This window comes from Mus caroli, chromosome 18 (assembly GCF_900094665.2).
Source record: "Mus caroli chromosome 18, CAROLI_EIJ_v1.1, whole genome shotgun sequence".
Taxonomy (NCBI): domain Eukaryota; kingdom Metazoa; phylum Chordata; class Mammalia; order Rodentia; family Muridae; genus Mus; species Mus caroli.
The window spans coordinates 27,651,145-27,667,197 of NC_034587.1; the positions used below are offsets into that span (position 1 = coordinate 27,651,145).

The 16,053-nt window shown below is 38.5% G+C and overlaps 1 protein-coding gene across 2 annotated transcripts in view; it reads left to right on the forward strand.

Annotated features, from left to right (window-relative positions):
• The first annotated feature begins 13,001 nt into the window (after positions 1 to 13,001).
• Pik3c3 (phosphatidylinositol 3-kinase catalytic subunit type 3) overlaps positions 13,002 to 16,053 on the forward strand; it is a 77,921-nt gene continuing 74,869 nt past the window's right edge. Inside the window, exons 1-2 of one of the 2 annotated variants that reach the window (XM_021150598.2) lie at positions 13,002 to 13,157; positions 14,375 to 14,563. In XM_021150598.2, the coding sequence (XP_021006257.1) occupies positions 13,090 to 13,157; positions 14,375 to 14,563 (257 nt within the window). In that variant the 5' untranslated portion in view covers positions 13,002 to 13,089. The remainder of the gene's footprint in view (positions 13,158 to 14,374; positions 14,564 to 16,053) is intronic. The other variant, XM_021150599.1, reaches the window with a different exon arrangement.

A 16,053-nucleotide genomic window follows, 5' to 3' on the forward strand; every position in this document is an offset into this window, starting at 1 on the left:
GGAGGCAGAGGCAGGCAGATTTCTGAGTTCAAGGCCAGCCTGGTCTACAAAGTGAGTTCCAGGACAGCCAGGGCTATACAGAGAAACCCTGCCTCAAAAACAAACAAACAAACAAACAAACAAACAAAAAAGCTGGGAGATATGTAGAGATCTGAAGCAAAGCCATATACGACTCAGTGGCCTGAGACAGATCAGCCATTTCTTTATATGAAAACATAAACATTGAAGATGTTTAATGGATGAGTGGTGTGTCAGAATAAAATAAATGTCACATCAGGTGCTTACAGTCACTAGTCTTTTGATTTTTAAAAGGAATTAAAATATTTTCCTCAAAATTGAAGTCTAAGGCCATTTTTCTATTTTGGCAGTAGAGAAGCCATTGCCAACTTGAAGGATTGTGTGAGATGAGAAATGTTTTGATTGGAAGAGTAGAGACCAGCACCTCAATTGCCTTTTGGCCCTCAGTGAGTTGGAAAGAAAGAGAGAAAGAAAGAAAGAAAGAAAGAAAGAAAGAAAGAAAGAAAGAAGAGAAAAGAGAAAAGAAAAGAAAAGAAAGGAAAGGAAAAGAAAAGGAAAGAAAAGAAAAGAAAAGAAAAGAGAAGAAAGGAAAAGAAAAGGAAAGAAAAGAAAAGAGAGAGGCTGTGTATGAGAAAGACAGTTTTGATCAGATTATGCAGCAGAACAGCACAGAGATTCGAAGCCTGTCAGAAGTGAGGCAGAGCCCTCCATTCTTATCTCAGAGCAAGAATTCCAGAAGGCTCCTTAAAGGCATGGGAGAGGAAGAAAGAGGCAGGTGGAAGGGACCTGAGTCAAATCAAGGACAGCACAGCCAAGTGGACAGGAGAATGCAGTAATAATGGATGTAAGTGCTAAAAGAAAGAAACTGCAGAATAAAAAGTAGAAAGAGTGAAAATTTCCACTCCAGAGTCTCCAATTTCAGTTATGTGTCTCTTTAAGAATTTCCATAGTAATTACTCCTACCTTGAAGAAAGGAATGCTTGTCCAGGCTAGAAATGAGATTTGATAAGAGAACAAAGATTCAAAGAGACAATGAAACACCTGGACTTCCATGTTCCTAGAGACAGCAAGTCAAACCAGGGATCAGCTCTGCAAGTGTCTCTCTTTTATCATAAACCAAAACCAAAGTTTTATTCAGCTTTGATTCTTCATAAAAATTTGTAGGACATAGAGATGTTTTTGCTTACTTATGGAATTATTACTGATTCTCTTTCTCAGTGTTTGAGTATGACAGTTCTGAGTAACACCCTTTATTGCATGTTCAGATCACATTTTTATCATCTTCTCCCAGAAGTGAAATATTTCATTCTCATTTGTGATAGTTAATGTAAAGACATAGTAAACAGAAAGTTTGGAAAGTTTGAACTCTTGTGAAATGGAATCAGGATTATGGTCCTCAAACCTCTGTCACAATCTGGCCATTAACTAATTAGTCACTGTTCTATTGCTGTGAAGACACACCATGATCAAGACAACTTTTATATAAGAAGTCATTTAACTGGGGTCTTACAGCTTTGGAAGGTTAGTCCATTATCATGGCAGGGAGCACAGCAGCACAAAAGCAAGCATGATGCTGAAGAATTAGCTGAGAACAATACCCTTATCCTCAGGCAGCAGTCAGATAGAAGGAAAGACCCTGGGCTAGGTGTGGGCTTTGGAACCTCCAAGCCCAGGTCCAGTGACACACTTGCTCCAACAAGTCACACCTACTCCAAACAAGGCCACATCCTTCACCAATAATACCATTTCCTAATGACTAAACATCCAACTGTATGAGCCTATGGGGACCATTGTTCAAACCACCACATGGACCTCATCTGTGTTTCATAAAAGCCTCTTCATTAATATATACTATTGATTAATTAGTACTTTGCTCATGATCACCAGTGCTGTAACTACCATCTTAAGAAAATTTATCCAACTCAGAAATTTCTGCATAAAGTGCACCATAGCTTCCAGATTTTAAGAACCACATAAAAAACTCTTTAAAGTTTGAATATATAAACATAAATCATGAAACTGTAAATGCACAGTATCCAATAAAGCACAAAAGGGACACTTGTTTACAGAATGAAAGCTGAAGAGGGAAGACCCAGAGTTTAACCTCTGCTAAAACTGTGTGATCCTTATATCTGCCAGTTCTCTCCTTGAACCTCCTGGCTTCAAATTCTCACCCATCTCTCCAGGGCATACTCCCTCTTTCCGATCTCTCTATCACATATTTTCTTACAGGGCACGTGCTTGGGTGCCTCTCTTTGGATCGTGGTAAGGATCCAGTATTGACAGTGTAGCAGAAGCCAGAGGCCTCAAACGGATCAATGACTAATGATAACAAAGGTTTGTTTGTAAAGGGTATACTGTGTGACACTCTAGGACACACCTGAGCTTCCATGACAAGTTTTTTTTTTTTCATTTTTTCCTTGTTTGTTTTATTTTTTTTTCTCTTTTTTTTTTGGGGGGGGGAGGATGGGTTGCACAGAAATAGAAGGAAAGGACATCCAGAGACTGCCCCACCTAGGGATCCATTCCATCTAGTGACACCAAACCTAGATACCATTGCTGATGCCAAGAAGCGCTTACTGACAGGAGCCCAGTATAGCTGTCCCCTAAGAGACTCTTCCAGAGCCAGACCAATACAGATGCAGATATATACAGCCAATCATTGGACTAAGCGCAGGAATCCAAATAGGGGAAGTTAAGGCAAGAACTGTAGGAGCAGAAGGGGCTTGCAACTTCATAGGAAGAACAAAAATATCAACCAACCAGACCCCCCCTCAAGCTCCCAGGGACAAAACCACCAACCAAAGAGTACACAGGGGGTACCCATGGCTCCAGCTGGATATGTAGCAGAGGACTGACTTATCTGGCATCACCTTGGTCCTGTGGACACTTGATGATCCAAGATATGAGACTACTAGGCTGCTGAAGCAGCCCAGTAGAGGCATAGAGAGGGAGGAGGGGATAGGGGGCTTGTGGAGGGGAAAGGGAAGGGGATAACATTTGAAATGTAAATAAAATAACCAATAAAAAGGGGGGGAAAAGAAGAGGGAGGTAAGGGGGATTGGGGTACATATGTGAAATTCATGAAGAATCAACAAAAGGTTTTTAAAAGATTGTGTAATCCAGCCTTGATGTTTTTCCATTCTGCATGAGTGTTGATTGTGGGGCTGCAAATACATTTTAATCATGAAGACAAATTTGCAGTAGTAACATCTTCAAATAATGGCAATCAACAGTATTTTTCCTCAGAACCATGATCCACCAGATGTGACCCACTAGAAGTTCTTACAGAAAAGAGAATCATGATCTCATAGGTGTGAATTTATTCCATAAGCACAAGTCTTCATTTTTCATGAACAAAGCTCAGACTGCCTTGAGCATACTAATTTGGATTCCTAATTTCTTGTCATTTGCAGCTTCAGAAATTTAATCCTGTACCAAGTATAGTAAGTTGTCCATGGTCATGCTGGTAATGATGGAATTATAGAGTGCAACTTCAATACAGTTCCGGTATCAAATGATGCTGCTCCGAGATGTTCTAGGCCCTTAGTAGTTATGGTTCAAGCAACCCTGGGGGCTGTGGTTTGTCCTAGTAGTTTTTTGATTCTGTCTTTCTCTACCCTTTACTCAAAACTTATATTAGTCAGGGCTCTCTAGACTCATCGAACTTATGAAATGTCTATATATATTAAAGGAAATTATTGAAATGACTTACAGTCAGTAGTCCAACTAACCCAACCATAGTCAACTGTGAATGGGAAGTCCAAGAACTCTGTAGTTGCTCAATCACAGGAGTGCAGGTGTTTCTCCTGGTCTTCTGTATAAGATGGAATCCTGAAGAAGTAGGTTCCAACAGATATACTGGCCAGTAAGTGCAAGCAGACAGAGAAGAGTGAGTCTTTCTTCTTCCAATGTCCTTATGTGGGCCTCCAGTAGAAGGTATGGCTCAGATTAAAGGTGTGTATCACCAGGCCTGGATTTGGAACTTGTTCTCTCCCAGACTGGCCTTGAATTCAAGAGACCTGCTTGCCTCTGTCTCCTAGGATTAAAGGTTTATATCACATTGCCATGGCCTAAACTTTTCATGGCCTCTTCACCTCAAGATCTGGATCAAAAGCTTGTGTTCTCCCATTTCAAGATTGAGATCAGAAGTCTGTGTCTTCCAGAGTCAAGATCTGGATCACAAGTGTATCCTCCTTTTCTGAGTTGTAGTTTATTTCAGATGTAGTCAGGAATAGCCATCACAATGCTTTGTTGAAGACATTTCTAAGACATCTTCTTGCATTTCTTAAATGCCTTCAAAACTTTCTAACACGCTCTGAGAAGAGATAATTCCATTCTTCATATGTCCTCTAAATGCTCTATTCTCTTCCAAAAATCTGTCCCCCTTTCTCATTGTGTTACTTATTTCCATAATTAACTCATTTTATAGCCCCCCCCTTAATCTTCAGACACAACTGTTCCAAACTCTGAGGTATCACTGAAATCTCTACACTTATTGATATGAATATATCTGCGCTGTCATCTTAGGTAGATGGCTGGGAGCCAAAATTAATTTATCTTTGTATTTTCCACGCCAGAACAGCATGCATATTTATTGTTGCACCTGACATCTATTAACAATTTTCAGCAGATAGTTATTGGACATCTGCCACAAGCTAGACATTCTGCTGGAGAAAAAATACTCCAAAATACAGCCTCTGCCTTGTCTGAGTTCAGTCTCACAGGGAAGGCAATTAAACAACCAAAACATGCAGTCACATATCAGTAATATGGATGCATTCTTCTGTCCTTTGCAGGAAGGACTTTTGCAGGATGGTGGTTCACATACCACCATCAATACAAATAAATAAATAAATAATCTCTTGAAAAAGAGTTACATCAATCATTTATTGAAATCATTAAATAAAACAATATCAATGCAAGTGTTTTTCACGTGCTATCGTGTTTCCTCCTTCTTTATCTTCAGCATGTTCTCTGAACTGAAGTAGGCAATAGGGTGCTGTGGTATCTTAGTTGTAAATCACTACTGTTTGTTGGCTTACCCACACAGCTATGGATGCTGGAAACATGATATCACAGGATCAGGATCAGGATCAGGATCAGGATCAGGACCAGGATCAGGATCAGGAGTAAATTACTTTACAGGTTGCAATCTACCAACTCTCATCCACCATGTCTTCTCATAATAAGAGTGCCAGAGGGTTCCTTGGTCTCTTCTATATTCTAATTTATAAGTGCTCTAATCTCCTTTATGAAGACTCTACCCTCATGACACAGTGTTTATTCACTTTTATATCAGTGCGTTGAACCAGCATAAGAATTTTGGAACCACAACATTGCTTTCACAAAAAAATTGTAAAAAAAATTGACACAAACTTGGTTTTAAAATCAAAATTTAGAGTTTTGTATTGAGGGAAAGTTATCAACCAAAATTATATTATAGTATATTGGAAGTGCTGTGAAAGATAAACACACTGAGTAACCACTTGTCTTTTTAAGATAGGGCTTTGAACTTGTGACTTCTTGCTTCCGTCTCTTTCATGTTGTGTTTACAGGACTGTTATCTGACTCATATGAAGGAATAGTTTTTTGATTGACACTATTTACTAATGTCGTGCTGATGTAGAACCAAGAAGCTGTGAGTGGCTTGGTCTGCCCATTTAAAATATCTGACAGAAGTTTCTTTAGTGGGAGCGAGGGATTATGAGGATCCCAAGGCTCACAGTAACTGAAAGATCTGGTCTTAATGAAGTTTGGAGATTTTCATTAAACCAAAGCAAGTACCTAAAGAAGGCAGCCAGTGTCAGAATGTAACATATTCTTTAATATTCTATTAAGATTGGTAAGATTTCATCTATAGTAGCAAAAAATAAAGTGGCTTAACTTCAAATATAATCATGATTTACCTCCTAAGAAATCTAGATGCAAACAAATGTGACATTATTTGGTGATCCCATTATGCTACCAAAAGCATAGGGACCCCAATTTCTTCCCTTCTGCCAACTCTAATTTTTAACTTGTATTATCAAATCACATCTGAAGTTCTCCATATGGCTGTCATTTTATCATGACATCTTTCTATGTGAGAAGAGAGGGTGAGCACAATTATTTCCAAATTAAATTCAAAGCTCTGCTAGAAAAGGAGGAGGGTGCTTTAAAAAGGGGGTGCATAGATAGTGGAAACTCATATTCACATCGTGTTGAGAACCTTGGAGTTTGATCTGAAGAGACATAGCAAATGAAAAAGGCCAGAAATTACACAGAGCAACTCTGATCCATTCTGCACCAGCCAGCCCAGGAGGCCAAACAAAGCCTAGATAGCTGCCTGATTGAAATGACCATAGCCAAGTAACTACTAGCCGTCACAGCTCCACCCCTCTCCCATCTTCTAATTTTTGACCAACCAGAGAAAAGCAAGGATGATATACCATCCAGTCACAAACCATGTCTTTTATTGAGCTGGCCCTAGCTTCTGCTTGCCAACAATGTCCATTCAGGGCATGCTGAAAGCTTTCCTTTTTCTCACTTTTAAACTTTTACACTTCTGGGATTACATTTGGTATTCCACTAAGCATAAATAGAGGTGGTTAACATTTTTCGCTATGTCAAGTGCACAAAGTGCCTTTATAACCTCTAATAAAGATGAGCCCTTCACTTGCTGCCACATCCTAAAGATTTTAAGAGGTCTTAATCAGTGAAATAACATAAAGATGCAAAGAAATTAGCCAAGCAATTAGGAAATATATTAGGTAGTGTAGCTGAGGATTCTAATATTATAACCCAGAACTTCACTACTTAGCAACATGATATATATTTTTAATTTATATCACAGTCCAGATAGGTGTTTTTGTCCCAAACAGTTATTTTGAGATGGAGAGTTTTCCTATACTGTGGCTTGCTTACTTTTAGAGCATTCCTCAACTCTACATGACTTCTTATCCACCTAGCATGCAAAACAGAGGTAGAGTATGATAAATTACATTGAGACTTGATGGCCAAGGCTGCAAGCTATGTTCTTTCATCTCTCCAGATTTCACCTTCCAGATTGAGTTTCATGGCGTTAGTCTGGATTGAGAAATGTGGTCTTCCAGGAGCCTCAAGGAATAGGATGAAATTCAGCATCCACACAATGTCACCTTTGCCACAGAAATGCATAGAAAAAGAAATATTGGTTCCTGGATGACAATGGAGACAAGTCAAAATACATAGTATATATTGTGATAATGAGTTTACAATATGATCCTATTTTTATAATGATGTGTTGGTGATAAGGATGAGAAATTTTATTTGTTTAAATGGAAAGGCTTAGGCAAGATAAAATATAACAAAATACTTAGACAGAGGTGAAAAGCCAATACATGACCACAAATTTTGTAAGGAGATGATAATGTAATAATTATAGCTGTAACTCTGTAGTGAGATTGTTAAGAAAGCAACAGGCAAAGGTCAGGACTGTGGAACAAGTCACAAAGTCATAGAGAAAGTGAAACAGAGCTTGTACAAACTGTGTGTTCAGAAGAACTTGGGATCTCTGAAGTAATTATAACCACCAGTCATGTCGTGACTTTTCTCCATGAATTCTATACTGCTGGAGCCTTAATATAGCCACAAGTGGCCACATTGGGCTTCTCAGAGCCTGTATTTTACCAGGGCATTCTGTTCAAAGAGAAGAAAAGAGGGTACAGTTAATCATTAGTCACAAATACCCAATGCCCAGGGATGTAGATAAAACTGGCCCTGTCTCTGGACCAGTTAGTGTTAGAAATGAGAAGGTATGCCACTTTTGAGCCAGAAAGAAAATATGGAAAGGCAAATTATAATCAGAAGGAAGCTATGGAGCATTGTAATAGCAAAAGGGATGTTGGTGATAATACTGATTACAGAACATGCTTAGTATAACAACTAGTGAAAAGCTCTTTGTCAATTAACTAAGTGAAGAAAATAAGTGAAAGTTTCATAACTCTAAAACAGAGAATTAGAGGTTGAAGAGATGCTTTACTCTATAAAGGGCTTGCTGTTCAAGCATCAGAATCTAAATTCAAATCCCAGGAATCATATAAAATTGGGCACAGTATCATGTGCCTTCAAGGGTGGTACTGGAAGGGTGAAGCCAGGTGAATCCCAATGACTCTGTGGCCAAAAGATCAGAGAGCAATGCAAGGAGACACTCAGCATTAATCTCTTGGTCTATATGTGTGCATACAGTTGCCACCCCTCAAATACATATTTTCACACATTCCTACAAAATACACACACACACAAACACACACACACACACACACACACACACACACACACACCTAGTAAAGCAAAAGGTGTATTTACAAAAAAGTAAAACATTACTGCAACAGTGAAAATAATAACAAGACTTTTCCATGCTTGTTTTCAATCCTATTTCCTGAGATCTAAGTACTAGAGATCACTCCTATATTACAGAAAAGGGAGGCACCAAGAATTCTGTCCATAATACTCTCACGCCCTCTCCCTCTCTTCTCTCTCTCTCTCTCTCTCTCTCTCTCTCTCTCTNTGTGTGTGTGTGTGTGTGTGTGTGTGTGTGTGTGTGTGTGTGCGCAAAAAGTTGGCTACAGTCCTGAGGCAAAAGGTTTCATGGAAACTTGTCTCCTGGAGAGTCTGTGGCGTTCCATAACCAGATTTGTCCTTGTGATAGTCTGGTGAAGGGTCTTGCATGCTTTCTTTCAGTATTTTACTGGATAAGAGCTAGAAATCTTAGGGCTAGTTCAACAAAGTAAACTTAGAATAGCAGCTGAGTTACACCCATATGCAGGAAATTACAATGGTCTAGGAAGAAGAAGGGTTGTGGTTTAAGGAGGAACTAGAGTATTTCATTATTCATGAAAAGGTTAGCAAGAGCAGAAACCCCCTGGTGGTGGGTTATTCAATAGACTAGAATTGTGACTAGGGTGTGAAATCCTCCCCTGGCTCCTAGAATAGCTGACTTTAGATAGGGCTGCTTTTTATCTTAGTTGTAATCACTGCCTGGTTCTTGTCAGTCCGTTATGTATGCATTTATTTGTTTTGTGTCATTATACATGGGATAACTTCAATGTACCTTGGCTGATGTAACACCTAACTTCCTTGTTTACTTCTGTAATATAAGTCTGATCCTCGCCTTGAGAAATTACATTCAGATAAAGCACTCCCTTGTGTCTGTGTCTGTTTGCCATTTTACCAACCCCTTGCCCACCTGAGTACTGGGACCTTGAGTTTTCCTGTGGGTTGAGGGACCGACTGAGTCCAGCCCACGGCACCACGCTGAATGTGCCTGATTTCATCTGTGCCAGGCTTTCTCAGTAGTTTGGTGCATACCAATCAGTCTAGGCTGGTTAACCACCAAGCTTCAAGGTTTCCCCTGCCTCCATCTCCAAGGCACTTGAATTACAAGCACAAACCCTTGTGTCCAGCATTTTACACAGGATCTGGGGGTTCAAACTCAAGTACTCATATTGTATAACAAGATGCATGCCATGTACTTCACTGGATGAGCCATCTTCCCATTTCCATAACCAAAGTCTTCTAATTATACTTTTTAGGGAAATAAATGTAATTCTATTCCTGCTTCACAGCTGAGATGCTTGATAAGGGTATTATGCAAATCCAGATCTTCTTTTCTCACTCCTGCCATGGAGAAGACAGTTTCTTCTTCATGATATGACGCGATGACAAAGGAATTTGCATTTAAGCGTGATTTCATATGTTCACAATCATACATTTTTTTTTTATCTTTCCTTTTTTATAGCTAATGTAAATTGTATTCTTGAGTGGAATCTTGGGGGATCCTTCACTAACTAGTGGATATTTATTAAGGCCATGTTTTCACATATTGTCATTTAAAAAATTGTCAGCATCTTAAATTAGGGTAAGACTTTTAGCATTTCTTAGCACTATTGTATGTTCTATCGACTTACTGAATTTTAAAATACTTAAGGGTATTAGAAAACTTATAAGAAAAAATTTAATTAGAGAAAAAGGATTTGTGAGTCACTCTTAATCTTTCAGTATAATAATTTGTTCATGATGGAAGCCCAATAATAGACAGTTGCCTTTAAATCTCTAATTGCATTTTTTAAAATTATAAGCTAGAGAGAATAAATTGGATCTTGGAAATGGGAAAAAGCTAAAGTGATTATCACTGTGAGTCATGAGCAATTGGAGGAAGAGATCACAATGAACAAATTTCTAAACCATTATTAAAAACTGCTATTAGAATAATTAAACATGAAATTGAAATGAAATGGAAAACAAAAACAAAATAAAAACTGCACCTCCAAAGGAAAATTAAATGCCAGATCACATAGTCAATGGGACAGGCTATTAAACAAAGAAAGCATTCACAGCTGTAAGCTATTTCTCTACAGACAGGCAATTGTGGTTGCTTGCAGTACAAATTGTGTTGCATAATTATTAGTGCGTGTTATATTCATGAGTGGAAAGAAAAAAATAATTCTTTCAGAGTGAAGATGCCTGAGGCTCTCATATTCCCTGTGGATGTATCTTGCCAATTAGTTGTCTAAAATCCACCAATAATCTGACTTATGTGTAGTTTAGAAGAAACACTATCAGCTTGAGTTTATGGGACCCTTACCATGCATAAATTGATTACCAAGACAATCTTTAATACTGGCTTTGCTTTTCTTGAATTATTAATACATTTAGTATTGTGTTGTGTTCATAATTATGTAGGGTTCAATTACTATTGTTTTAATTGTTATAAGCTACCTGGAGAGGGATAGAGTTAGAATAAAATGAAACATAATTTGGAGACAAAGTAAAGCCAAATAATACCATGATAATAAAACTGCCAATATGTCATGTTAATTTAAATAGAAAAGAGAGGCTAGAAAAGTGGAACTTGCCCTGTGTAATACTAAGCAAACTTGCTAAATTTCAAAGAGCCAGTTCAGTAGGAATAGTCAATATCAGATGCCATACATGCTGCAGACCATAGAGTTCCAACAAAAAAATAATTGTAATTTACTAAATTCCTGATTGGAAGATTTGTATTTAATTACATTTACTTGGTTATATATATATATATATATATAATGTGTGTGTGCATTTGTTGATATGTATACACATATATATGCTATAATATATGAGTTAAATTTCATTATTCCAAGAGGAATTTAATCTCTAGATTCAGATAATTCAACTATATTTATATGACAGATTCCATAGTGTTAGATAGAGGGCCCAGTGATGAAAAGCATTTGTTGCTCTTCCAGAGGATCCGAGTTCAGCTCTGAGATCCACATGGGGGCAGCTCACAATATTCTGTGACTCCACACCCAGGGGTTATGGCACTCTCTTCTGGCTTCCACAGGCACCTGCCTTCTCATGACAAATACTCTCGTGGACACATACACACATTTTTAAAAATAAAAATCCACTCATGTTTAAACAATCTGATTCAAAACCCAATTTATAATTTCTGTCAAAAGTATGCCAAAAATAAAGCACTTGTGGCTATTTAGTTTACTCTTGCACAACTCTGGTGTTTACAAATTTCCTATTTTATCGTTGAAAACATGTTTCCTGTAATTCATAACTATTTATTGGTACTTACATCTGGACAAAAGTCAAATTTGCTCTTTTTGTTTAAATCTTCCCATTCTTGTCAAACTTTTTTTGTTTTTGTTTTTGTTTTTGTTGTTGTTGTTGTTTTTTCTGTTTCTTGTATTTTAATCTTACCACTCAAAATTCTAAATAACATGAATTTGTGATTACTTGGACATTTTTGTTTTAAAATGTGGTGCTTAGAAATAATTATACAGGGCCAGCAAGATGGCTCAGTAGGTAAAGGCGTTTCCCAGCCAGTCTCACAAACTGAGTTCTGACTCCCAGAACTCACAAGTAGAAGGAGAAAACCAGCTTCCTGAAGGGTAATTTTAGTATTTGTACTTGGTGAACCTGCACCAGCATTCACTCTTTCTGACATAATAACGTGTTGTGCAGGCTTGCGTGTGTGTGTGTGTGTGCAGGTACGTGTGTGTGTGTATGTGTGTATGTATGTGTGTGTGTGTGTAAAATTGAGAAATATCCAGAAAAGGGAGAATTTTGATATAACCTCTGATAATAAATTGGAATTATTAAAATCAGTAGTATATTAGGCTCCGAGGAGACAGAAAAAAAACAAAACAAAAACGACAAAATGTAATTGCCTTTAAAGAATTTTTAAGTACAATTGTAAACGGAGATCAAATTGTTAGAGTATATTAAACGTTACAAGAATACATTACAGGCACTCGGAAGATTCAAAACCCGATTCTCAGTTATTGTTGGCAACTTTTTTTGTTGTTGTTGTTGGCAACTTCTAAGCAAGAGCTGTAAAGTTTGTGCAGAACCACACATTAGATCAGAATATACCAATACAAAACACTGAAGCAGTAATATTGGTGGTGCCAAAATGAAACTCGGATCTTTCTCAGTCTTTGTCTGTGTCTAGTCCTTTTTTTTTTTTTTTTTTAATCCTTTTCGAGACACCAAATGGACTTCTGCTGGAACTAGCCACTTAATAATCAAACCTCTTTTTAAATGGAAACTAGAATGTAAATTGGCCAAAATAGTTTTGTGCTTTTTCTTTATTTGGTTTGCATCATGTGAACATTATTACACTAATTTTCAGTCGAATTTTCCGTCTCAATCAAAGAAGGAAAAGAAAAGAAAAAGAAGAAAAAGAGAAAGAGAAAGAGAAAGAAAAAGAAAAAGAAAAAAAAGAAAAAGAAAGAAAAAGAAAAAGAAAAAAAAAAGAAAAAGAAAAAGAAAAAGAAAGGTTTGGCCAAAGCAGGAAGACTGGAATGTAACCACGTAAGCCATGCTTCCTGGCTCCTGATTTGCCCTTAAGCAAAATGGCTGGTTTCTTTTGCACATGCGTACAGCATCCTGCCCAGGGGCTGTTCCGTCGCGTTTGCTTTCGTTAGGTGCAGGGATTGCTCGGCTCTAGGCAGATGGGCGGAACAGGAAGTTTTCATGTTTTGAGGCAGCGGCGGTTTCTTCCTGGTGTCTTCCTCATCGCGGGCTGTCTCTGTGGCGTCTGGGCTCCGAGCTGTCATGGGGGAGGCGGAGAAGTTCCACTACATCTACAGCTGTGACCTGGACATCAACGTGCAGCTGAAGATGTGAGAGCTGAGCGGGAGGGCGGGCGGCGAGGGGCGGGGATTGCCCCGAGAGGGGCTGCTCCTTGAAGGGAATCGGCAGAACAACCCACGGGGTGCTACGGAGCCCTTTGCGTGTTGCGCTTTTGTGGGAATACTGCGATCTGATTTTTACCCAGGAAAGCCTTAGGGAAAAAAATTCCCCCGCCTATGAGAGAGGAAGAAAATGAAGGTCTTCCCTTTATTGCAGGGATGGAAGGTGGAATGGGGAGTTCGGAAATCGTGAAAGTGGGATAACTGAGCACATGGGTGCAGCTTTAATTACACACGAAGCGAACTTTTGGACAGTTTAACATTTTAAAAGCAGAGATGTTGAGAGGAAATAGGAGACCGTGTCAGTTATAGAGGAGTCTAGAAGATGGGAGGAAAGAGGCTTTTCGTAAAACCTCGGGGCAGCACGTTTAAAATAAAGATCCAGAGCGTGGCGTTTTGAAATGAGAACCCTCGTGGGAAAGAAGAGTTCCTAAAGTTGCTAACTTCAGACTAGTAGAAACGTTTGTAGTAGGGACGCTCACCCTCCCAGACAAGAGCAGTTTTGTTGTGTAGTTTACATATTGTCAGAACTAACCTGTGTCGTGTCTCAGGGATAGGGAGAGATATTTGAGGGTCGTGCTTTGTGGGAGCCTTCTGCTGGTGAGAACAGGACATCAGACTCCTACCTGGAGAGAACACACTGTATGGTTTTCTTCATTTGCTCCTATCTTCTACATGCCATTAATTAGGCTTAATTCTGGCATGTGTAAGAGATGGCTCTAGAACTAAAGGTGTGCAGTAGCATAAAGACTGGGTAATAAGTTGTCAATGTGAAGTCAGTTTTATCTATCTATCTATCTATCTATCTATCTATCTATCTATTTACAGAAGGGTTTCTCTGTGTAGCCCTGGTTGTCCTGGAACTCTCTTTGGAGACTAGGCTGAACTTGAACTCAGAGGTCAGCCTACTTCTGTCCCCCTAAGTGCTAGTAAATCAGTAAAGCTAATCTTAAGGCCTGGATCAAGTGGGTGACAGAGTTTGACATGAAGAAGCCCAAGGAAGAGAAATTTTTAATGAGGACAAAATGAGTTTAGCCATGTTAGGATTTTCAGAGTTTCTTATCACATATAAAAGTAACAGAGAATTAGCTTATTAGCTCTTTATGTATCTGTGTGTGTGAAAGTAAACATTGTGTCTGTGCTTTCAGAGGGAGCTTGGAAGGGAAGAGAGAACAAAAGAGCTACAAAGCTGTCCTAGAAGATCCCATGTTAAAGTTTTCTGGGCTATACCAAGAGACATGCTCTGATCTCTATGTGACTTGTCAAGTGTTTGCTGAAGGGAAGCCTCTGGCCTTACCAGTCAGAACATCCTACAAGGCGTTTAGTACAAGATGGAAGTAAGTTGTTTGAGGGGCAGAGGGTTTGTTGTTACTGGTTTTCTGGTTTTTGTTTTTTTGCTGTCATTGTTTTGTTTTTACCATATGCAAGATTCTAGAGTGTCTTTCCATTGCCTTACTAATGTTATAAGTAGAGACAGTTTTTCAGGGATTACTATAAACATTAGGCAGACTGTTGAAAATACATATTTCACATGTGAACAAAGTTGTATTGGTGTAGTAGTGACTTTATGTCTGTATTTAGTATGTTGACATTTTGCAAAGTAAACATTTTACTCATTTACAACGTGAACCAGAAAAGAACCATGGCTGGACTCTGTCTGTCTGTCTGTCATAATTTGAAATGGCCAACCTACTGTTCGGATCTTTAGATGTAGATCTTATATCATATGTGTGTGTGTGTGTGTGTATCTTTCTTTCCAAATGGAACTTTATTTTTATGTCCATAGTTTATTCATGTATTTGCATGACATAATAGCAACGCATTGTTGAGGTATAGAGTCACTGTAAGATAACATGAAATTCTGTATTATGGATCCTTGATCTAAAGTCCTGATACTTCTTATCTGATAGACTTTATGGGGCATTTCTAATGTTCAGTCAGTGTAGTTCTTTACAGGTTTCGTGCAGTCAGCTGTTAGTATTGAAAGGTGCATCTATTGCCTAACTCATAAAATAAAATATTAGATAAACACTCTACACTTAAACATTTCACACTTCATTGTCCTGTATAAGTCATTACCTATCAGAAGTAGTCTATGTTAATTTGTGCATTTCCTTGATTTAGATAATATATCTAGAGGAACTATGAGGTGCTAGTATCTAAATGTCCAGTTGTGACCTGTGTGAGTTCTGGTAATAAGAAATTCACCCCAAACGTATCCAAGTCTATCATAACCTGTACTCTTCTGTCATGTCCTACAGTAAGATCTCATAGTGAAGGAGGCTGTGGCTCAGTGAAGAAAGGCACTGTCCATCAAACCAGACAGTCTGAGTTCTATCCCTGGAAGGAGAGAATGGTCTCCTGAAAGTTGCTCTCTGATCTTTTTTTTTTGTTTGTTTTTTTTTTGTTTTGGTTTTTCGAGACAGGGTTTTTCTGTGTAGCCCTGGCTGTCCTGGAACTCACTCTGTAGACCAGGCTGGCCTCGAACTCAGAAATCCGCCTGCCTCTGCCTCCGGAGTGCTGGGATTAAAGGTGCTCGCCACCACGCCAGGCTGTTCTCTGATCTTAATCACAGCTAATGTAGATTTGCACAGAGAATACAAGGTCTTGATTTTAGCTTTCTGTAATTCGGATTAAGAGAGTTGTTGTTGTTCCTGTCCTTTAGGCATGGTCTTTTTGTTTTGGGCATGCTAGGTAGGCACTGTTCCAATGAACTTAACTGCCACTTAAACTTTTTAAGCTGTTGAAATTATATTTTCTTCTCTAAAACATTTGAAAAGAGAGACAGGGTGGAGGGGGATATTAATTTAATAATTTTCATTTCAAA